A 22963-nucleotide genomic window follows, 5' to 3' on the forward strand; every position below is an offset into this window, starting at 1 on the left:
GATATGCGATAATGCGATATGTGTATCATGTGAACAGATTTATGATGGGGATGGAATGACAACTGAGATGCCTTTTATATGGCCAAGTATTTAGTACTGCCTGAGGCGACAACTCTAGGCAACAGTCGGAAGGGATCTTCTTGTAATGAAATATATTGAGACCATTTATAATATTTTTAAAACTTTTTTTACGGTCAATATTCTGAAATTAACACTTACTTCGCATGGTTGGCGTTGAAATGGTGGGGGTTCGACATTGTGGATAAAATGTGGTGATTGGTCACTCTATACGCGATTTGGAGACAGATACGATAAGATAAAGAGGTGAGAGCCATAAATAGAAACATTATGATTTCATGAGTTGGATAAGCTATCTTGTTCGAGGATTCTTTGTGGTAGGCTAGTTTGGTGTCGAAGAATTGGGCTGCTCTGGAGAAATTTTCGAGGCTCGTTTGAAACCCCGCCCAGAGGGGAATTTCTTGTCGCTTGACAAGTTGGCATGAGATCAGCCTTATTAGGAGGGTAGGGATTCATCAGGACTGTTTGCCTATTGCCTGGGAGAAACGTTTTCCCCGGGCTATGCTTTCTCTAGCCACTCACGGCCATAATAGCACTGTATGTCGCGGAGTGGCCTTGGTCTCCATTTCCGATGATTTACATCGCAATCGGAGTCGTTAACCTGCTCAGAATAACGCTGGACGCGGTCGTAAAAATCAAGGAAAGACTGAACTGGCGCCGGTGTGTAGCCCTGGGCAGGCAGACCCCGGAAGAACTCTGTGTCATCCGTGGCTGGATTTTCTGACTTGACGGGAAAGTAAAGGTGTCTGATAGACTCGAAAAAAGAAAAGAGGAACAATGTTGCCTGTTGAACCGTGAAATGTAGGCGTGCGGTTGCGAAAGCTGTCGCAAGTTGACCCCTACTTGGGTAGCCTCTGCGAAGCCGAACGGCAACGTGCTGAAATGAGGAAAGCACCTTTCTGCTCGAACTGAAGGCTTGCCGAGCCATCTGCGTTAATAATGGAGTAGTAAAAAGTCGCCTATCGTCGTGCTCATGAAAGATTCCATTGATCTTCTCGATGCACAAAATGTCGTGTGCGATATTGCATCTTATTCTTGAGTAACCATCTTTTCGCCTAATTGAATTCAAGAGGATGATACTTTGTGGGTATCTCAAGAGATAGACTTTGCGAGCAACCCAACAAGCCAAGCTCAGTCTGTGCGACTCCCTGAATTTGTCCGTTTCGCGTCCCCGAAGGATGAAGCTTCCGCCAGTTATGCACATATTAGGCCTGGGCAGATTGGAACCACCATTGTAGCCGAGTGCCATGTAGAGGCGAATATTGATAAACCTTGAAGTTGCACAAAAGGCCGCTTCCCAGATCATAAATTGGAGCTCCGCTGGCAACTGAGAGAATAGACGGAATGAGGACAAGTCCGATAAAGACTCGACGTTCGGCTCGGGATCGCTAGTTGGAAGTTCACCCATCGCTGGAAAAAAAAAGATAAGATGAGAGTCCAACATTGCGTCTAAATTTTGAAGACAGATGGGTTTTTATAATCGTGAAACTTAAACTTTGTCCGTAAATTTAAGCTCTTGTTGAAGTTGAACCGGCTTACTGAAGCTTAATCGTTATTGTATCCTGGTTTTGTGTACTGATCATTGATTGATAGTTAAAGCTTATGACATCTCAACGGGACATATCAAACAAACTTCTGTATTGGTCATAAAGAAGGTTTTCTGTGGTGATATAGGCTCTCAGTCACGAGTCTCAACAGAGAATAAAACGTTTGGCTCACCTTTAACTATTATGCCTCGCCAATTACTAAAGCTACAGAGCAAACCTACAAAGATTTCAAGTCATAAAAGATTTTGGCAGCCTTTTTTCATGATAAAAGCTTCTCATCACGAGCGCAATTCCTCAGCTCCTAGCTTTCATGCTGGGGGGGTTCCTAGCGAATGATAGATTTTTGCGAAAACCTTAACTGAGAGTCAATATTGACGCTAACGAGGTCGTGGACGATGAAGGTAAGGGTAGCAAGAGCCAATAGGCTGACGGCACCCCTGGAGATAACACAAAGTCTCCCATCCCAGAAATAGTTCTCAAGGGCTCTATGCAGTATGCATTGCCCATAATTCTCTGGTTTCTGGGGTTTGCGCTCATGATGCTAGTCGGGGGGCTTGAAGGATCCTGAATCATCCCCAATTCGTCCGCGAACAGTGGCATCGTCCTGAGCTACGAATTCGAAATCACATCAATGATCAATACATCAGTGGCCAAAGAATGCTGGTGCTCGGTACGTGTAGAAACTAATACGAGCACGCCAGTTCCACAAGCTCCCATCTCCACAGGGGGTACGCCCGATTAAGAGACATATATGTGTTCTTGAATGGGACTGATATATCTATGCATATTGCTTTCCAAAAGGTTAAGTTAATTGGAACTTTTCAGGTGTTACCTTGATGTGTCTCGTTGAGATGTCACAAGGTTTACCTATCAATGAACAGATATAGGCCAGTCTTTCTGGACACACCAAGGCCTCCAGAGTCAGACAGACTCCTGGACGCTGAATTGAAGGGCATGATGATGTGTGTTGGAGGCATGAAGCTGAGGGCGAACTGATGAGTAAGGTTAAGATGCCTTATTGAGTGTCCAAGTATGTTGTTTAAACGTATTTCAAAGGATTTCATTGGTGATATAAGTTTATTGCGTGTTGCGAGTGGTCTAGACTGCCAGTCAATATATCATCGCCACCAATATCAAAATCTCAGAAACATGTCTTTCCCCAACTAATGTCGCTCTAGAAGCAAAACTCCACAAGCTATCGAAATAGAAGAAAACATAGACACATGGTAGACAGGCCAGCCCTGTCTACCAGTGTGTCTCTCATGAAGTGAATGCCTGGATCGCCTCTTCCAGAATCCCGACAACCTCGTCGGGTTTACTCAACATCGGCAAATGCGCACTATCAATAATCCTTTTTGTGATATCCGCACCAAGCTTTTCCGCGCCTCGGACAAGCATCTTCTGGGCTTCGTAAGGGTAGGCCCTATCTTCCTTGGTCATGACCTGCCAGACAGGCACGTCCCTCCATCCTTCGTATATCGCTTCATACCCTTCCGTCGAACCGGTCAAGGCCTGCTTGCTGAGCTTTCCAACCCAGTACTCGGCCTCTTCTGTCGGGAGATCGTGGTACATCATGTCGATTGGGTCGACCTTGATGACCATCAGATTGTTCTCGTAGTCAGCTTCGCAAGTCGGTAGGGGCTTGCCACCGAGAGCGTCGAGAAAACTCGCGCCTTCGCGGACGAAACCGGTCGCAACATTGAAAAGCCCTATCACGCGACCAGTGTTTCCGTCTGTGTTGGCAGATTTGTTGGTGAAGCCTCTCATGGCACTTTGTCCCACCGGTCCAGCATAGGAGTGCACTAAGAGAACGACATCAAGTCCTTGCGACACCTCGCCAGCGATGGTATCGGCGACAGCATTAACGTCATGGGAGTAATTAACGTCAGTGCTTGTTGATTGGTTTGTCGGAAGTGCGACGGGAATACACTTGAACTCCTTAGCCTCCATGGCAGACATGATCTTGCCCCAACATTCAGGGCTATGCCACGCACCAGGCACAAATATGAGGCTAGGTTTCTGGGCCATGTTTTAGATTGATTGGACGATTTGCCTCGGGATTCAGTGAGGGAGGGGAATAAGGGAGTGAGGATGTGTAGTCGGCTTAAGATCTGTCCCCAAATCGTGGCTGGATAAAGACAGCGGGGTTTGTCGTTCAGCTCGTTTATTCTCCTCGAAAAGGGTTAGTTGCTGACAGGCTGGACGCCGTTCATGTCCACTCAAAAGTGACTTTGTGGTTGGTAGTGGAGACTCCAGGTCGTTGCCAAGATGTTAGTTATCTATCATATCCCCGCGTGTCTCCTCGGAAGGAGATGTTAGCGCTATAGCGTTAGCCAGTCTAGACTATTGTAACCAAATCGCTCATCCTGTAGCCGCAATCCTCAAATCCCGTGAGTGGCTTCCCGATACCTCGTCAACGCCTGTGTTTGAAGCAAAACTCCTCCCTCATTTCACTGAAAGTCACAACTCATCAGCCCATCGCCGATCATCTTCCCTGAAGCTTTCCTCAGAACAAGCTTGAGCCGGTCAGCATGAGTACGACGACAAGGACTCGGAGGCCCCACACTAGGAGTAAAACGGGGTGTTTGACGTGTCGAAAGCGTCGCGTGCGTTGTGATGGCGGAAAACCAACCTGGTAGGTCGGAGTTTGCTACCCAATTGAAACAAATAGTCGAAAGTACTATACAAGACTTTTGTCAATTTGTAGTGATTGTACAACTGACAAATGTAGTACCCGATGTGTCAGTGCAGGGCGGATATGCGACTTTGCTGATCCTGGTATCCCACTTCGAGACCGTAAAGCTATCTGTCTTCCTGGCGAACAGCAACCTTGGATTATAAGCCAGGACGCACCGCCAGTAACTCTCATCGTTAATTCCCCCTTTGGAAAGTCAGTGGAGCCTTTCGACTGTTTAGGCTTGGACATGACTCTCCGCTCAAGAGAGTTACTTCACTACTGTAAGCGAAAAGCCCACGCAGCATAGACCAGCAACACCGCTGACAATACAAGTCCACAACAGCCACGACAGTGCCGATTTGGTACTTAGCAAAGCCTCTAGAAACATGTACGTATTTATCATTCTTCACTCATCCCATGCTTACCTTGGGCATATCTAGCTTTTCTTCTGTCGCTCAACATCCTGATGCTCTACGGGACACTCTTCTGGTGGCTGGCCTGCACTATGCATGGACTGTTGGTGATCTCGAAACATATAAACCAACATTTTTGTTTCACAAAGTCTCTACGATCCAAGTCTTGAACCGATGGTTGCAGAACATACACCAGCCAGGACTGATGACCTTCATCCGACATGTCTCAATTCTTTGCTTCATAGAAGTACCCTTCCCCTACTGATGATGCCTCGCCAATCGCTGACCATCAAAAGGCAGCTTACGGTAACGTACATGACACAGAGGCTCATATCAACGGCCTCGTAAACGCTGTCCACCTTCTGAGCCCCCTCGATGACGACTTCAGCCATCGATCAGAAATCGAAGAAGAGCTTGCTAATCGCTATCTCTTGCTGTAAGTAGTCTTTGCCGATGAATATTTCAACAATCTGACCTTTCCAGCACATATTATGCCTACCAAGGGTTCAAAGCCAGAATATTAGGAAGCGATTCATTGCAAAACCTGTTCCGGCAAAACAACACCGCAGAGTTCTCCACGTTCGTGTCACAAATTTACCTCTGGAAGACGCAAAACATCGGCCATCTCGAAATGCGTCTCGACGCCATGAAACTCTTACCATTCTTTTTCGCAGCTCTCTCCTCGACAACGCAATTCCACAGCATCGACGCGTCGCCTCTGATAGACTGCCTGAAGCATGTTACTACATCAACTCAGACAGTCAGAGAGGACCGTTACAAATGTGATCCCAGCTGGGAATGGATCGAGGGCTCGGATTCTCGACTACTTTGCGCTACCATCAGCTCCCATTTCTCGTCTCTGTTCCACGACGATATGTTCTCATCAGTACAGTCCTCAAAGTATAGCACTTCCTGGTCTGGTATGTGCGCTGCATCGAGCTTGTATATGCACAGCGTCCTGGAACTCTGGAACGGTGGGGAGTCCATCGACGCTCGTCTCTTTCGAAGATTCTTATGTATTTTGAATCGAGATCTCAGGCAGTCGGTTAGCACCCTGGGACTAAACGACTCTACGGACTTTTGGCTCTGGCGAGCGTTCCTGGGAGCGTATAGCATTGCCAAACAGCAAGCCAAAACCCATGACCCATTGCTGGATAACCTTCAAGGAACTTTTACTGGCTATGTGGATGCTTGGAAAAAGGTTGCTGGGTTATCAGTTTGGGAACAAGCGCATGCCTGTTTGGTGTCAGTTGCATGGCCTGCCTCTATGAATTATGAGACAGGGCGCAGTGTTTGGACAAGTTCAATCGAGTGTGCAACAAGTTAGGGACGAAGCTGAGGCTGTCCCCAAGCTGTACAATATTGTATGAAAAATCACAACTCAGATTCTGCTGGAGCTGTCACCAGATCGTACGGGCTCAAGTCTGTTCTCTACCAACTCTTCCCAGCAAGAGCCAAGACCTTAGTCAAGCTCAGAGCTTTCCGTCACTTGATTTCATTGGTAGCATCTCAAATCCCCATATCCGAGGCCCAATGCAATTGGGACGAGGAGATTTGTCGTAGGTAACTAACTTGAGTTCGACTAGTTTCACCTCGAGCGCGTCTAGAAGAACAGGAACAGCTGGTTATATTTTTATGTCATTCTCGCTGGGGCACTGGTTGCTCTGGCCCATATAACGTATTGAGAATGCCATAAGGTTATGACTCTGTGTTGGCATCAATGTTGCTAATTTCTTTGGACTTTGAGTCAAAGTTGGTTGCTAGAACTGTATTGTGCCTGTCCAAGCGCGTCGCCAAAGATGAACATGCTGGTTCTATGGTCCTGCTTCTCTCGGACCAGTGTTTCTTTGGGACACCGCATTTATAGAAGCTAGGCATAGATTTCAGGCGGTCACAAAGTATTAGAAGCTTTATTCTCACTACAGAGGAGCTCACATCAATTTTCAGCCATCGCGATTTGATCGTGCAGGGTAGGATTGAAATGGGGGCCAGGCTGATAAGCCAATCATCGTTTGCGGAAAACAGACCACGACAAAAAAGCTGCTGGTTGGCTCGGAGCATTTGCTCCACGGTGTGACACGCGGACAGGCAGGCAACAGAGTTTGACTTCCAGGGGCCCCCGCCCTTCCAGTTTCAACAACAATCACCACCTTTCTGTCGTCAAAAAGAAAGAAAGAAAGAAATGTAGAAAAAAATATGAGAAGAAGTCAATGATCAGAGTGATTAAAATTAGAAGGAATTCTGCGTCATAAGGCTGCTTCTATCTCTGCATAGTTTAATGCTGATCATGTGTGTGGAGCTTGCATGAACGAAGCGGAATGGGCACTGTACAATTTTCGACCCCTCGATCCACCGCAAAATGGCACTATTCTCGTCCACGCGAATGCACACCATAACGCATCAAACGCCCGAATACCTAGTGCCAAAGTTCTCCATGGGGATAACCCAATGGGCATTTGCAAATTCCTTCAACATGTCACAGTATTGTGACAAGAATGATACAGGAATCCCACCACACGACACCAAGAACAGACAAGAAACATCTGTCACAAAACACTAAACCGTTAAAGCCAGCTCGCTCCGAACAAGCAGTCAGGGAAACCCGCATCTCTAAACCATTTAAGGTAAATGCTCCGTCAGGGTTCTCGGGAAGCTGTGCGTTAAGGATTACATCATATCAACGTCAGTTTTCCGATCGCTAGAGAGATTATATAGAAATCCACGATGCCTGCAAAAAAAGCTTCCCCTCGAGATCGAAACTCCAACAAAGCCTCCCCCTGGGGCCGTAAGGCAGTCCAACCGATTAAAAAACCACAATGTCCTGCTCTCTACCTAACCCTCTCCTTTCTGTACCAGTAACAATTCTTGCGACCGAGCAGGACGTGGGTAATTTACATGTTCTGCGCAAAATGTATTTGCTCACGTGATCCAGGATTTCCAATTCGATCCCGAGCGTTTCGGCCGGCCGCTTTGCGAAGTCCCCTTATTCCAGACCGCGACGATCCCGTCCACGCTCGCTAAGGATCACAACCCTGCTTTCAAGTCAAGCTTAAAGATCATGCCATGCCAATATGCGCGTAGCATTGAAACCGTAGAGCCAGAGCTCTTAGAGCCGCCGCGGAAAAGCAGCAGCTCCAAGCGGAAGTACAAGAGTCCCGAGGGTTGGCGGAGTACGCATAAGCACCACTCCACCATGCGCCGATCACCCTCGCGACAGGCTACTATTTCCTGTCACTGCGCGCGGGAACACAAAACACACAAAGCACCGGATCATACAAGGTCATGCGAGTTCTGTCATGTAACTGAGACGCCGAAATGGAGGTCTGGGCCATCAGGACGTCGTACCCTCTGCAACGTCTGTGGATTGCTGTACGCTAAGAGGGAGGAAAAGGCCCGCTCGTTCTTATTGGAGAGGGAGTTTGGGTGCGACTCTGTTTCTGACGCATCGTCGAGGTCAACAAAGGTCTCGACTGAGGGTTCTCATTCCCTGGGACTGCGTTGACCATTCAAACTTCATCACCTCTACTTAATACCATGCCAAGTGGCCCCTAAGGATGCCCCACAGCCCCTCACTCTTGGCAGGTGTATGGCCATGCATGGACAGGAGAGGAAACATTCCCATTTTTTTATTGCAGCGTTCGAGTGTCATAATCATGAAAGAAACAGATGGCGCATTGGAGATCAGGAAATGGCAACGTATCAGCAGTATTCGAAGCAAATAACTAAGTTTAAAAAAATCACTAAACCTATTCCAGCAATTTTCCCCGGTAATAGCACAAGAGGAGCGTTGCCCTGAAGCTAATTGCATCCAATCGCGAACTGTTTGGCAGCCCATCAACAAAGGTCCCTCAACAGCAACTGTGATGTCAAAATCGCATCAGGAAACATAACCAATCACGCCCTTCACGTCACCTCCGGAGTCGTCCTCCGGTCCTTCGGATGCTCATTTGCTGCCGCCTTACAGTGCGACGTCGCATCGCCTGCCCCGTTCGACATTAGATTACCTGACCTTAGCGGATTCCGGAGAGGTGCGGAGTTCAGGGTCGCTCTGACATCTGACTTTTTACCCCTCAATTGGCTGATAGGACTCATAGGAGCTCCTTTCAGCTCAAATGCCGACTCTGGAGTGGGGGAAGTCGACACAGTGAAAACAAACCATCTGATCCTCTGCGCAAGCGAGCTGCAGCAAAGATTACACTGTATAACACACCAAACAAGTCATCCGCCCGTTTTGTCCTGTGTTTAGCGTGTAGTAGGGGCGAGGAGTAACGCGCCGTGGCTTACGCGTCGGTAAGTGAGGGTTGCAACTCTTTTGAGACGAAATCATTTCTAATCAGTGTTGCAATACAAGCAGGACGAGGGACCAGTCTTATCTATCAATCGTAGACAGCCACGGCACAGAGGCCAAGCCACCATGTGAGGAACTGTGGAAACGGGCTTGGTGTCACGCCAGGTTGTTGTGAGGGACAGTAGTACAGTGTCCGAGCGGGTGAGACGTCTCAATAGGGTTGAGAAGGTAAAAAAGCAAAGGTAAATAAGGGAGTGAACTCGGAGGGACTTTGGCTGGGCAGATGTGATAACTGTGTGATAAAATGTTGGTCAAATTTTAGATGGAGGGCTGAATGAATTGGGATGTTGATAGACATCGGATTTCCTTTTCCCCGTTGTGAAAATGCTGTCTTGTTGGTGATCCTCAGTGGACTCGGTAGGCTGCCTCCGGATCCGCGGATGGACCCTGAATCAGGGTCTCTGCACAGTCCAGACCCAATCGCGCAGTGATCTACAAGGGTTCCTCTGGGGCAATCTTCGGTCTAACTTTAGCAGGTGCCTCAGAGGGGTATTAGTACCGCCTCGATCCCTAACCTCTCCCTTGGAATTCGAGATCGGATTCCCCCTCTCCTCTCTAACTGTCCGGTTCCTGTTCCACCATGAAACATCGACAGCAGACACTCGCCAAGACCGCAAAGCCAATTCGGCGCCGACGAGATCGCGCTCACCATCCCTGTCCCGTTGATCTCCCGGAGTCTAGCCTTTTCCCGCCCCGACGATGTTCTTTACTTCCGCTGAGAAAATCGCCTCGACACGTGAGTTTCCCTCCGCGTCTTTGTTGACCCGTGGCCGTTCCGTGGCCGGTTACTCAGACTAACCTCTTCCAGATTCGACCTAGCATCCAGGATGTCCAACGGAATGGTCTACCTCTTTGCGAGGTTGCGTTATTTCAAAATGCAGCTATTCCGAGTCCCTTGGCTGCGAAGCCAGAGAGAGATACTCACCTCCAATTGATGGCTTCTTCACGCACTTCATCTCTCAGATCACCCGCCGCGTCGGCACTCTCAATCAGGTCAAGGTCTACTAGAGCCAGTCTCAAGGACACCTATGAAGCCCGCACGTGGCGCAACAGGCTGAGGCGACATTCGGTATGTCATTCATTTCCACCGGCATGTTTTTGACTCATTCTAACGAAATAAGCAGAAGTCACCAAGAACACATGAGCCCACTCCATGCTGCACATCATGCTTCATCAAAGAAACTCCAATGTGGCGAGAAGGCCCTTTCGGGTCTCATACTCTCTGCAACGTCTGCGGTCTTCTCTACGCTAAACGCGAAGCCCGAAGCCGGTCATTTCTTCTTCAAAGAGACATCGCGCGAATGGCGCAATTGTCGTGAACCGTTGAACCGTGTTCATGTTCCCGCCATGCATGAGCATGCGTTCAGCGCGGCTTAAACTTTTCTTTCTACGTGTGATGCTTTTTTTAATGTTTCCTTTTATTGGGCTTGATCTCGACGTTATACACGCCACCGGGATCAGTGAGTGATGAGGCATGGTTTCTATACCCCGGCGCAGGATTGGGAAGGCATTTTGTGAGACTCGGCTGGCTACTGAAGTTTTTGGTCAAAATGGCGTTCTCGGTTTTTTGTTATCATGTTGGATTTAGCGCAGATTCCTCAGTCACAAGTATGAATTAGAATTGAACTTTTATTCGTACAACATCTACAGTCGACTTGGATCAAATGGATGGCAATCGGCAAACTGCATTCAACTCCAGTAAACAGCAGTGAAACCAGTCCAAGTCTCCATGAACCAACTGATCTGACATATCTCTGTTCATAAGTTTGCCATCTGACTTTTCTTGCCACATTGGTGCTGACTACCAAGTTCCTTCGGTTTGGGTCAACTCCACTTCAAAAGCTGGCGAAGAAACTACAGGGAAGTATTCCAGACTTTTTGAAGTCGATGGGCAGGTGATTACCGTACGCCGTGATCGCTTGTCCTTGGTGATCAAGGATCCCAGACAGCTTCGATCCGTCGATGACGATACCCCAAAGATATCAGCTACCATCACCATCACAAAGGGGGACATTACGACAGTACAGAACTTCCTTTGGACCTTGTTCCAGAAGTCGGTGGTTGAGAAGTTCGAATTTGAGCCGCAGGCTGGACAGGTTACCCAAAACAGGGGCGAAATCAGGGTGAACGGCTATGACGCACACTTAGCTATAGTGATGCAAGCCATAAGCTTCTTGATAAAGAAACCAGATGCCAGGACTGAAAGCCTGGGAAGATACCTAGTCTGGAATCTTCCTAAACATTTGGAGGAATTGAAGAATCCGGAACGTGATCACAAGGTCGATAATAGAGCAAAGAAGGATATAGGCAGTATGCTTTTCGACATCCTTGGTCAAGGAACCATCATTAGGAGCCATTGGAAACACTTTGTTGATGTGCCTTGGTTCGGAAACGCGGCGCAAATCTCTACATTTCTGACATGGCTACAGGATCCAGATGCTACTGGCCATTTTGGGATATATCAGACGGATTGGCTAGACAAGGTAATCTCAAGCCCGAGCCCGCAGCGGGCTTTGCTCTTCTCTATGGCCCGTGAAGTGGGCCACAGATGGCTCAAAGCCGCGAGAATGACCCTTGTGAAGCATATCGGTCTCTCATCCAGTATCTTTCATTGGTAAGTCTAGAATGATCCCTTATATACGCATGTGCCTGTTTTTCCGTGACTAACGCCATTCTAGGAAGTTTCCGAGGGAGTTTCAGAAGTGTCTGACAAATCGCTCGTGACTTTGGGCGTAGATGAAGAGTCGCTTCTTCTTGACAAAGCAGAGCGATGGTGCAAGATTGTGCTTCAAGTTAAGGACGAGAAATCTTTATGGTACGACAGAGTTGGTGAGACTGCTAGAAAGGTCGATGAGTTCGACTATGCGATTGCGATGTTCTTGAAGGCGATCACAATGCCTGGAGTGTCATGGACGTGTCACAGAGGTTTAGCACAAGCTTACCATCAGGCTGGAAAACTGAAAGAAGCCTGTGAATCACAGAAGAAGGCGTTGGAGATTCTCTACGATATGAAAGAGCCTAATCCTGAAGATATCTGGGTAACGAATATGGATTTAGGGAAATGGCACTTCGCACTCAAGGAGCCGGACCAAGCAACCGTCTTCTACGAAAAGGCTCTAGAAGCTAAGCAAGATGACGAGGCATATTACCGCATACTTGAAGCAAACCTTACATCGCAGTCTAATGACCGTACATTGGACCTTGTCGAATCCATGAGTCATGAAAGGTCAACGAAGGACGGTATTAGTCGCCTAGGCTCTACACTTCTACTCATGGCAACGGATGAAGACACTTACGAAAGGTACTTCACAAGTCTTCTCTCGTTGACTGATTCTCGTGATGGGATACTGGGGATGGTTCTGAATGCCATGGATGAAACTATCCAGCTCGCAGCTAACAAGGAGCTTCTTTCGAATAGAAGCGCCCTTAGGCTTTACAAGGGTCTTGCACTCTATTATTACGGCAATGAAGCTGATAAAAATCTACTCACATCCGCTGTCACGCTCTGGGAGGAGTGCCACTCTGACGCAGAAAAAGTGATTGAAGAGACCGGCACTTACGTCCAGTGGAAATGGATGTGGTTGGGTGGCCAGGTCATCAGCGATATAGTCCGCCATTATTTTAAAGAAGCAACGGCAGCAAATACTGAGGCTTCGGCACTTGAAAAGCTTGGTGAAATCATGACCGGCCACAGAATATCGTACGACGACAACCGGGTATCCCCAGCTGAGTCTTACATAGGAGCCTACGAAACCCTACAAGGAAATCACACTGCAGCAAGAGCGCATTTCCGCAAGAACATGCTAACGGCTCATGAGATGCTATCCGATGATACAGACGAGAATGATGCAGATGCGTATTTCGTCCTGTTCCAGTGTCTACTGCATACTGGAGACGACATCAATGCTCTCATAGCTTTCGAGCTTACAGGGCCGATAGAAAAGACGATAGAAATGAGGCTTGGTGAGATTCGGGGTGAGGATAAAGCCGCCGCAGCGGAACTTCTTGATTTTGTGAAGGAGAAGTTCTAGACAAGTGATGCTGCTCCTACCAGGTACACGGCTGTCCTTGACGGGTTGCAACGACGAATTCATCTGGGGAATGGCGAAGATGAGAAGGCCACCACAAGTGAACCCTATCAAAGGATTTATTCGCTCCTGGTTGCGAAACGACCTGCTGCGGGAGATGGCGATGACCCAAGCCACCCACCGTATGAGATCACTTACAGCGACATTGTGATCAACTGGCGATACTTTTGCAACGGGAATTGCGGAGGGACCTGGGATTTCGAGACTGACATCAACATTTGTAAATACTGCTGGGACACTCCATTCTGTCAAAACTGTTTACCGCTACTTCAGCAAGGCACGTCCAAGATGTTGGCTTGTGATGCACGCCATAAGTGGCTTCATGTCCCGCAGTGGAACTTGAGAGAAAGCACAGGGCTGAGGGATGGTACTGTCATAATGGGAGGCGAGATTGTTGATGATCGACGCGTTGGGGGGGAGAGAGTCAAGATCAAGGAATGGTTAAGCACAATTTGGAAGGAATGGGATATCGAGTAGCATTCAGTTTGAATTATAGCCCATTTCTCGAAGACATATTCTTTTGTGCTCCGCTGCAAGGATATACGTAAGGGAAAAACTGAAACCGATCGCTCACAACAAGGATGCGAAGGCGCGATAGTTTGAAAAGTTTATACGATGGAGAAATATCACGGCCCGAAAACGATAAACATCCACTTCGCAAAGCACGCAATTTGAGTTCTCCATGTCGTTTCTATTGATCCCTGATAGGCACCCCACCAGGAAAAGCTTCCATGTGGCTGATATCCCATGACCTTTGGCAGTGAACGCCACGAGATGTTTTGCCTATCGTTACCAAAACTTTGTTGTTTTGGATGTCAACAAACATCATGAGACGTATGTGGCTTTCTCAATTGTTTTTATTGCATCATCAGCAGATAGGCTGGAAAGCTTGCCTTGGGCAATCCCTTAAGAAGAAGTCCTTGCAGAAAAACCCTGAGCGACTGGATACTTTTATCAATCGTATCTCTTAGCTGCCCCTGCGGGCTCCATCGCCGGCCCGACAACCCACACGGCCCCATGTAACATTACCAGGACAAACATAGACATTAGGCCCGTGAACACAGACGATTGTCGTGCGCGATTACTCCATTGAGAGACTCGCCAAGAAAAAAAGTGCTGTAAGACAACTGGGTCGTGATCGGCCTCGTCCGAACGGATCTGCAAAACACCTTTTATAAGATGGCTTCCCAATCTTCTGTTGCTCAAGGCACATCTGCCGATCCATCACAATCCAACACAGACATGGCTTCCAATTCGGAGAAGGCCATCACAGATAATGGCATCCAAGCGACGGACAAGCGAGAGGATGTTGTCTCTACGGGATCTCTCAAGATTGAGTCCGTGAACGGGAGGGCCCAGATCTTGGGTGCTACACCGGAGGAAATTCTCGAGGCAGAGGAGCATGCGCGCACTATGGACTTGGATGAGGCGAGAAGGGTGCGGAGACTCAATGTTGACCGTTGATATTTACTAACTTCGACCCAGCGCGCCGAAACCCTGATTTACCTTCATGAGCACGACCCCAACTTCAGCTCAGAATCCATCATGCGTATTCAAGAATTCCTGAGCAATGAAGATATCTTTGCCAATCCCCACAAACACGAAGATCTCATCACAGACATCAAAACCGAGATTTCACTTGTCACTATCAACTCGCCCTACGCAGAAGTCCGCGCCGTAGTAAGCAACAAGGACGACCCATCGACACCAGCTGGAACGATTCGAGCCTGGACCATTGGTTTGTTCTTCGTGATCGTGCAGAGCTTCGTAAATCAACTGTTCTCAGTGCGACAGCCGACTATTCGACTTCAAGCCCCGGTCATTCAACTCCTCTCATTTCCACTGGGCAAAGCTTGGGAGAACTGGTTTCCAAAAGGCGAATTTACGGTGTTTGGTCAAAAGTTGCAGCTCAATCCTGGAAAGTTCAATCAGAAGGAGCATATGCTGATCTCGATCATGGCGAATGTCTCGACGAGTTTGCCTCATTCGCGATACATCATTTTCACTAGTTGGTTGAAGAAGTACTTTGACTTGCCATTTGCCGCCGATTTTGGCTTCCAGATTTGTCTTTCGGTGAGTAGGACGGCGAGATAACTCATTCAGCTTTGCTAACGAAAATAGCTGGCTATGAACTTGCTGGGCTTCGGTCTTGCTGGACTGGCGCGCCGTTTCCTCGTCTACCCGTCATTCTGTATCTGGCCTCGCTCTCTCGCAACCATCGCCCTCAACCAGAGTTTACACAACGGTAAGCAGAAGCCACATATTTAGTGTTTTAAGGTGACTGACCGTCGAAGAATCTGGAAATGCAAGCGTGCTTGGTCCCTTCAAGAAGATGTACACCATGTCCCGGTACCGCTTCTTTATGCTATCTTTCGCTGCCATGTTCATCTGGTTCTGGTTCCCCGACCTCATAGCTTCAGCTTTGTCTCTATTCAACTGGCTTGCATGGATCTCACCCAACAATTTCACCCTCACAGCTATCACCGGTGTATCCAAAGGCCTTGGTTTCAACCCTCTTCCAACCTTTGACTGGAACGTTGCCACTTACTATATCGATCCTCTGCTGGTCCCTTTCCATGTCACTGTCAACATGTTTCTCGGTGCTTTGTTGGGCGGTATTACCATCATCGGGATGTACTGGAACAACACGTACAACACTGGATACCTCCCCATCAACACAAACACCATGTTCGATCACACCGGCGCTAAGTACAACGTATCTTCTATCTTGGATGATCGCGGTCTGCTCGACGCAGAGAAGTATCAGGCTTACAGCCAGGTCTATATCGCTGCGTCATACGTCACATACTAGTAAGCACTTCTCTTTGACTCGCAATTCGCATGTCACTTACAAGAATAGCATTTACTTCTTCGCCGTTTATAGCGCGATTATCTCTTATGCTGCTCTCTATCACTGGAATGACATCAAGCTTGGTTTCGTGTCGCTCTGGCAAAGCTTCAAGAAGAATAGCAAAATTAATGAGTTCAAGGATATTCATACAAAGCTGATGGAGCAGTACACCGAGGTTCCAGAGTGGTGGTATCTAATACTCAACGTAAGTTCTTTGGAGAAGCATAGTAGCATTTACTAATGCGATATAGCTCGTTGGAGTTGCTTTCGGCATTGCCTCTGTAGCAGGATGGCCCACTAACACCAGTGTCGGCACCGTCTTCTTTGGTCTTGCTCTCGCTATCCTTTTCACTATTCCTACTGGAATCATTTTTGCCACTACTGGTATTGAAGTCGAGTTCAACGTCCTCGCTGAGTTCATTGGAGGAGCATGGCAGCCTGGCAATGCCTTGGCAGTAAGTACCAGGCCACCAACTCTGATCTTCACACCTAACATTAATAGATGAACTTCTTCAAAGGCTTTGGATATGTGACAGTAGCTCACGCCCTCGATTTCGCCAATGATCTGAAGCTCGGTCATTACCTTAAGATTCCTCAGCGCCAGACTTTCTGGTGTCAGACAGTTGCCAGTAAGTAACACTTGAGCACTGCTATGTTCACCTCAACTGACTGTCAATAGCCGTTGTCTCGGCGTTCGTTTGCACCGCAGTGATGAACTTCCAGATCCTCAACATACCCGACATCTGCCAACCTACCCAGAAGGATCGCTTCACATGCCCCGGTGTCGAGTCTTACTTTACCGCCGCCGTACTCTTTGGCTCTCTCGCACCTCAAAGAGTCTTTGGAGAAGGTGGCCTGTACACCGCTCTGCTCGCTGCATTCCCAGTCGGATTGGCCTTTCCCGTCATCTACTACTACGCGACCCGCAAACTCCCCAAGACGCACTGGCTTGCAAAGCTTCATCCCGTCGTCATCTTTAGTGGCGGTCACATCTGGTCTCCCTACAACCTGGCCTATGTCTGGCCAGCTGTCATTCCAGGATGGATCTCTTGGGTCATCGTCAGAAAGAGATACCTCCAGTTCTGGGGAAAGTACAATTATGTTCTTTCAGCAGCCTGGCAGACTGGAATTGCTCTCGCTGCGGTGGTCATCTTTTTCGCTGTGAGCTACCACGGGGCGTCGATCAATTGGATCGGCAACAGTGCAGACAGTGGTTGTGAAGCCGAGACCTGCACCAGGCTCAAGGTTCCCAATGGAACCTTCTTTGGGCCTCAGCCAGGAACCTTTGCCTAGATATGTTATAAATAATTGTATAGCAACAATGGTATAGAAGATGTTTTAGTTCTCAAATACGATGAACGAGACCAATAGCTTACGGGCAACATTGAATACGTGGCTGTGCCGCTGATCCTACAACACCATCAGGCCCGTTTTCTAGGCAGAACTCGCTTTAGCGCTTCCGCTGCCTATTTCAACGCCTGGGATTCAGATCCCCAAAACTCAACTCAGTAGTTGTATAAAAATGTCACAATTCCTTTTGCCTTGAACAAGCAAGGTATCTCTGATATAACACCGTATTCTTACAGTTTGCTAAAATGGTTTATCTACCGCCCGACCAACATGGCGATTGCCTCAAATGCTATCTTGTCACTCCATTCGCAGATGACGAGCTGAAAGCTTTCAAGTCGGCCTTTGAGCGTGGCGCATACTACAAATCCGCCCCAATGATGCAAATCAAAATTATGCACGCACCGGACGATTATCTAGGCAAATCGCACCAATACATGCGCGCGAAAGAAACCGAAGCTGGCAACACGAATCCATTCATCGTCGTTGACGAAGAAGCCAAGAGCAGACGCGCAGTCTGGTATATTGACCAGTTCGCTGAGGAAGACCAAGTCGAGGATGGAACCGCTGAGAGCACGGATGTTGTTATGAAGATCCTCATTCAGACCCAGTGTTTGGGTATCAACTATATCAACTACGCTATTGCCAATTCGAGCATTGAGGAGGATCTTGATAACTGCTCAGTGGAATTACCCCTCACCAACGACTTTTATCAGCCCGACCCGCAAGATTGCGGTGGTCCAGACTTTGAGTACAAGCAACCCCAGCAAGATGTCTGGGTTATTGCTGAGCCTGGGGAATTCGAGGAGAGCACCGATCCTGAGCTGTTGAATGACTTCTCCCCTCATCCGGATAAGGTGGTTAGGCTGAAAGAGGATGCTGCCGAGTCTGTTGGGCTAGTCAGCTCTTGGACGATTTCAGGTGATGCAAAGCCTATTGATTTGGCTGGAAAAGAGTTTCCCGAGGGGAGTGTTGTTTTACAGCAGAAGTATAAGCCTGGCTTTCCATGGCCAGCGGATTCATTGTAGGCGGAAGTTAAACCGTCAAGCGGAATGGAGTAGAATACGGGCTTGACTGAGCATCCTTCTCCTCTGATAGGCTTTTGCAACCACCAATAAGATGTAATTACGCGCTTTAGCTCCGCCCTTCGAATGGTAGCTTATCGCAGATATTCTTCCCCACGACGTCGGAACCAAGCACGTCTTGACTGAAATAAGCGGGACAGACACAGACGATCTTTTCCTAATACGCGCCTTATCATCAGTCATTCTCACTACTGCGTTACGCTTTCCCATATACAGAAAGTGCAGCCCAGCCGTTGAATGGATCCAACTTCCCAACGTAGCAATTTTTGGAGAATCGTGGTGGGGAGAAATGGGTGAATCATCAACTCCGCACCAACACGGTCAGGTCTTGTACTGATGATAAATAGGTAGCAACTTGGTCAACAATTATCTTCATCCGATTAACAACGGCTCTGAGATTCTCAACATGTCTTCTGCTCCCCACCCTCTATGCCCACTGACGGGCGATGAGATTCAGGCTAGCGCACGCTTGATCGAGAGCGTTTGGCCACAGTCTGTCTCGCTATCTTTTAAGGTTATAACGCTCAGTGAGCCACCGAAGGAGAAGCTTGCACCGTATCTGGAAGCGTTCGACAACGGAGCTTCCCCTTCGCCGCTTGAGCGTTTGGCTTTTGTTGCGTATTATATCCGTGGAACGGTGAGTTGACCCCACTTAGGTTGTTATCATGCATGATCTGACCGTCACAGGATATTTTCCACGAAGCTATAGTCAACTTGACTACTGGAAGAATCGAGAGCAATGTGAAGCTTGGACCTAATGTGCACGGGAACGTTGACTATGATGAGGCTCAGAGGGTTGAGAAGCTTGCGCTTGAGGATCCGCAGGTCTTGGCTGAGCTGGAGAAGCTAAAGTTGCCAGAGGGGACGGTCGTATGTGCTGATCCATGGATTTACGGTAAGCACTATCATTGATTGTGAGATAAATTGATGACTGACATGTGTAGGGTCCGACGGAGTTGAGGATGATGTCCGTATGTACCAGGTCTTTCTGTACATGCGAGACCCCGCAAACCCTGGCGAAGCTGATTCCAACCACTACGCATTCCCCTTGCCCGTATCGCCAGTCATTGAATGCGTTAACTACAAAGTCATTCGAATCGATGTACTTCCTACGGGGGCTGATAACACTATTAAGCCATTGGCACCTTACCAACCCAAGCCAGCAAATGAGTATATCCCGGAAGCCCAAGAGCTGCGAAAGGATCTCAAGCCACTTCACGTAAGCCAGCCAGAGGGGCCAAGCTTCAATGTTACCCCGGTCGGTGAGACTGGAAACGTTATCTCATGGCAGAAGTGGACCTTCTTCGTCGGTAAGTCTGATATCTTGTCTTACTCAATGATCTCCCGGCTGACATAAATAGGCTTCAATCAGCGTGAAGGTATGGTGCTGTACAACGTCAAGTATGACAACCGTCCCTTGTTCTACAGACTATCTCTATCAGATATGAGTGTGCCCTATGGTGATCCACGACACCCGTTCCACAAAAAGTCAGCATTTGACTTGGGTGATGCCGGTGCTGGTGCTACAGCAAACAACCTCAAGCTAGGCTGTGACTGCTTAGGTAGCATTCAGTACCTTAGCGGTGTGATCTGCGACGACCAAGGCAGGCCATTGCCAATGGAGAACGTCATTTGTATCCATGAGCAAGATGCTGGTATTGGATGGAAGCACACAAACTACAGAACTGGAAGAGCTGCTGTTGTACGAGCACGTGAGCTTGTGCTGCAGTCCATCATCACAGTCTCAAACTACGAGTATATCCTCATGTTCCTGTTCAACCAAGCAGGAGAGGTCACGTACGAAGTCCGCGCCACGGGTATCCTGTCTACACAGCCGATTGACCACGAGCTGGACAAGACAGGAGTGCCATTTGGAACTGTCGTACACCCTGGTGTCCTGGCAGGTGTCCATCAACATATCTTCTCCCTGCGAGTCGATCCCATGATTGACGGTCATACAAACCAGTTGGTATACAGCGAAGCCCACAGAATACCTCGTGATCCTCACCTAAACCCTCATGGTACCGGCTACGAGGTTGTCGAGAAGACCATTGACAAGACAGCTGGTTTGGATATCGATTATGACCTTAGCAGGGTCTATAAGATCACCAACCCCAACTCCCTCAACCCTATTAACGGCAAGCCCGTGGGCTATAAGATTATGGCTCCGCCATTCCAAAAGCTTATGGGCGACGAAGAAAGCTTCCTGCATAAGCGCGCTGAGTTCGCAGACCATAATATTTATGTCACCACACATCGCGACCGCGAACTGTACGCTGGAGGATGGTACACCAACCAGTCTCGTGGAGACGCAGGCGTGAGAACTTGGGCACAAAGAAACGAATCACTGACACCAGAGTCTGATATTGTGCTCTGGGTGCAGTTCGGTATCAACCATATCCCACGCATCGAAGACTTCCCTGTCATGCCGGTTGAGATTCTGAAGGTGCACCTCAAGCCTGTCAACTTCTTTACCAAGAACCCTGCGCTGGATGTACCGCCCAGTGAGCAGAGTGTGAACCAGAGCACTCTTATTGAAAACAAGAAGGCAGAGGTTTCCGACAGTTGTGGATGCGATACGTCGAATGTCCCTTCGAAGCTATAGTCTGAGATTTTAGTAAGAGAGGCCACACGGTAAAAACAGTAATTATGGCATGAATGAAGCAATATTAACATTATTCGTTTACTGGGCCGATTATGGATAAGGCCCTATGCGTTCAACGTGAACTGTTGTTTCTTCTGATATTTGTATCCCATCCAATCCCTCGTTTACTGTCGGTGGAGGCGTTTGATGTCTCCACGGACTCGAGATTGTGATCTCTGTGCCGTAACTCCACCCAGCATGTGAAGCCTCAATGTCGTATCCCGCTGGTATATCATCGTTCATCACAAATTCACACACGGAACTTGAGCCATTTTGTACTGATGCTTTGGTGCCTCGACTGCCCTTGATGCCGTATTCTGGTGATAGGGCTGAGTCGACGACAGCGCGCTTACTTCTGTGAGACGCGAGGAATGAAGAGGGGACAATCTTTCGAAATACGGGTCGCAACATCGGCAGAGAAACTGGGGCACGTCAATTGAGGTTCGCAGTATGGGGTCGGTGTGATATACCCGAAACGTTGGCAAGATTGCATTCTGCTGCAGCCAAAGATCCGTGATAACCGATCTTGAGGGCGATTTCCTTCGAACTTCCGTTGAACTGGAAGGAATTATGGATGACAAGAATCGACAGTACACAAACACTGTTCACATATTAGTCCAGGGCACGAGGTATTACCACGGGGAACACACAGAGCACCGAAGCCAAAAAGGGCCATGACAGCAAGTTTTTGACCAAGCGGAAGATGCATTTTGATGACTTCAATCAGCGGGAGGACAAGAATGACAACATCCAGAACAGCATGCGTAAGACCAGTGGAGAAGAAATAAATATTGCTCGTGACATGGCAGTGGGTTGTTCGTCGGGCAAGATCCCAGTAGGCTGACGTCGGCATACATGACAGTGTCAACAGGAGTATTCGGACGATGAACCATGCGACACAAAGCAGAGAGACAACTTGGATTGCGATGCGCGAACTAGAATATTTGAAGAGGCGCCAGTAAAATGTCAAAATGGCGAATTTGGCGAAGCCGATGCCGATGGTATACGTCAGGCTGCTGAGCCAAATGAGGAGGTATGATCGTTCGAGTCGTTCTTCTTCGGTGAGATGCGACGGGCCATCTTTCAGCGGGCGACCGAGGCCAAAGCCGAAAAGAACTAAAGACGCCTTTAGCTATCGCAATTGATGCAGATCGAGTGGTTATGTTCTTACAGACAAGGTTGTCAATCGAGTACGCGAGCGCTCCAATCTGCGCATCGATTGTCAGCGATCATTCCTCCAGTGGCAAAACGTTAAGCATAACACACAAACGCAACGACCGCCAGCCAATCATCAATCCCATAACCCGCCCTCGTCGTCCGTCTCGCCAAGAGTCTCAGCACTAGCACCAGCGCTGCAAGCGGCAGGGTAATAAAGATAGAAGCATAGACATTCGGTCTATAATCCGCTTCCATCGTGCATGGCCAAGCACAGCAGGCTCACTTGGGAGCCCCAAAAGAAGAAGAGAAGAAGAAGTTTGGAAGGAAAAGAGAAGGGATGGGGATGGGAGAGGGGAGATAAGACGAAGAGCACTTTGTCTCACATCGAACCAGTCAGCTTGGGCGAATGATTCAAGTGAGGACGCGCTAATGGGCTCGATGATGTTATCCTGGTTGCGCTAAGGGGGGACGGTTCGCGGGGGAAAGGAGATGCCGGTGCGGGGAGGGCTTCAACGTTTGTCCGTTTGTGTTTTTACTGGTGAAGGGCGAACGCTTTGACTTTGTTATGACTGTGGCATTGTCTAAGGTCCTTGTTAGTGGAAACATTATTCGTCGGGTTTAACGTGCCAAGACCCTTCGGCACTCGTGCTTTTAATTTCCAGAAGTTCCGAAGCGTCCATTCCTAGCATCTCAGCCTGCTGATCCCTCATCACTGAATCGAATGCCC

The 22963-nt window shown here is 48.3% G+C and overlaps 9 protein-coding genes; 6 read left to right on the forward strand and 3 right to left on the reverse strand.

Annotated features, from left to right (window-relative positions):
• Positions 1-577: 577 nt before the first annotated feature.
• On the reverse strand, positions 578-1486 carry FFUJ_10872 (uncharacterized protein; the record flags this gene model as incomplete). The annotated part of the gene is made up of 1 exon (XM_023569704.1): positions 578-1486. One exon carries the CDS (start codon positions 1484-1486, stop codon positions 578-580), a length of 909 nt encoding a protein of 302 aa, XP_023436880.1.
• Positions 1487-2885: 1399 nt separating this feature from the next.
• FFUJ_10873 (uncharacterized protein) lies at positions 2886-3653 on the reverse strand (the record flags this gene model as incomplete). The annotated part of the gene is made up of 1 exon (XM_023569705.1): positions 2886-3653. The coding sequence occupies one exon, from the start codon at positions 3651-3653 to the stop codon at positions 2886-2888; it is 768 nt and encodes a 255-aa protein (XP_023436881.1).
• A 503-nt stretch (positions 3654-4156) lies between these two features.
• On the forward strand, positions 4157-6042 carry FFUJ_14901 (uncharacterized protein; the record flags this gene model as incomplete). XM_023569706.1 has 6 exons in its annotated part: positions 4157-4260; positions 4357-4583; positions 4636-4690; positions 4743-4962; positions 5012-5151; positions 5199-6042. 6 exons carry the CDS (start codon positions 4157-4159, stop codon positions 6040-6042), a joined length of 1590 nt encoding a protein of 529 aa, XP_023437217.1.
• A 1489-nt stretch (positions 6043-7531) lies between these two features.
• On the forward strand, positions 7532-8217 carry FFUJ_10874 (uncharacterized protein; the record flags this gene model as incomplete). XM_023569708.1 has 2 exons in its annotated part: positions 7532-7597; positions 7648-8217. 2 exons carry the CDS (start codon positions 7532-7534, stop codon positions 8215-8217), a joined length of 636 nt encoding a protein of 211 aa, XP_023436882.1.
• Positions 8218-9643: 1426 nt separating this feature from the next.
• Positions 9644-13628, forward strand: FFUJ_10875 (uncharacterized protein; the record flags this gene model as incomplete). XM_023569709.1 has 7 exons in its annotated part: positions 9644-9799; positions 9872-10132; positions 10188-10333; positions 10829-11546; positions 11612-11677; positions 11742-13087; positions 13118-13628. 7 exons carry the CDS (start codon positions 9644-9646, stop codon positions 13626-13628), a joined length of 3204 nt encoding a protein of 1067 aa, XP_023436883.1.
• Positions 13629-14330: 702 nt separating this feature from the next.
• Positions 14331-17295, forward strand: FFUJ_10876 (related to sexual differentiation process protein isp4; the record flags this gene model as incomplete). XM_023569710.1 has 8 exons in its annotated part: positions 14331-14588; positions 14637-15224; positions 15273-15396; positions 15446-15962; positions 16012-16207; positions 16254-16457; positions 16505-16631; positions 16682-17295. The coding sequence occupies 8 exons, from the start codon at positions 14331-14333 to the stop codon at positions 17293-17295; spliced, it is 2628 nt and encodes an 875-aa protein (XP_023436884.1).
• A 302-nt stretch (positions 17296-17597) lies between these two features.
• On the forward strand, positions 17598-18377 carry FFUJ_10877 (uncharacterized protein; the record flags this gene model as incomplete). The annotated part of the gene is made up of 1 exon (XM_023569711.1): positions 17598-18377. The coding sequence occupies one exon, from the start codon at positions 17598-17600 to the stop codon at positions 18375-18377; it is 780 nt and encodes a 259-aa protein (XP_023436885.1).
• Positions 18378-18840: 463 nt separating this feature from the next.
• FFUJ_10878 (related to peroxisomal amine oxidase (copper-containing)) lies at positions 18841-21039 on the forward strand (the record flags this gene model as incomplete). XM_023569712.1 has 4 exons in its annotated part: positions 18841-19071; positions 19122-19329; positions 19379-19744; positions 19796-21039. 4 exons carry the CDS (start codon positions 18841-18843, stop codon positions 21037-21039), a joined length of 2049 nt encoding a protein of 682 aa, XP_023436886.1.
• Positions 21040-21129: 90 nt separating this feature from the next.
• Positions 21130-22491, reverse strand: FFUJ_10879 (related to integral membrane protein; the record flags this gene model as incomplete). XM_023569713.1 has 5 exons in its annotated part: positions 21130-21500; positions 21549-21679; positions 21729-22194; positions 22250-22286; positions 22345-22491. The coding sequence occupies 5 exons, from the start codon at positions 22489-22491 to the stop codon at positions 21130-21132; spliced, it is 1152 nt and encodes a 383-aa protein (XP_023436887.1).
• Between the last annotated feature and the right edge of the window lie 472 nt (positions 22492-22963).

Source organism: Fusarium fujikuroi, chromosome FFUJ_chr10 (assembly GCF_900079805.1).
Source record: "Fusarium fujikuroi IMI 58289 draft genome, chromosome FFUJ_chr10".
NCBI classification, from domain to species: domain Eukaryota; kingdom Fungi; phylum Ascomycota; class Sordariomycetes; order Hypocreales; family Nectriaceae; genus Fusarium; species Fusarium fujikuroi.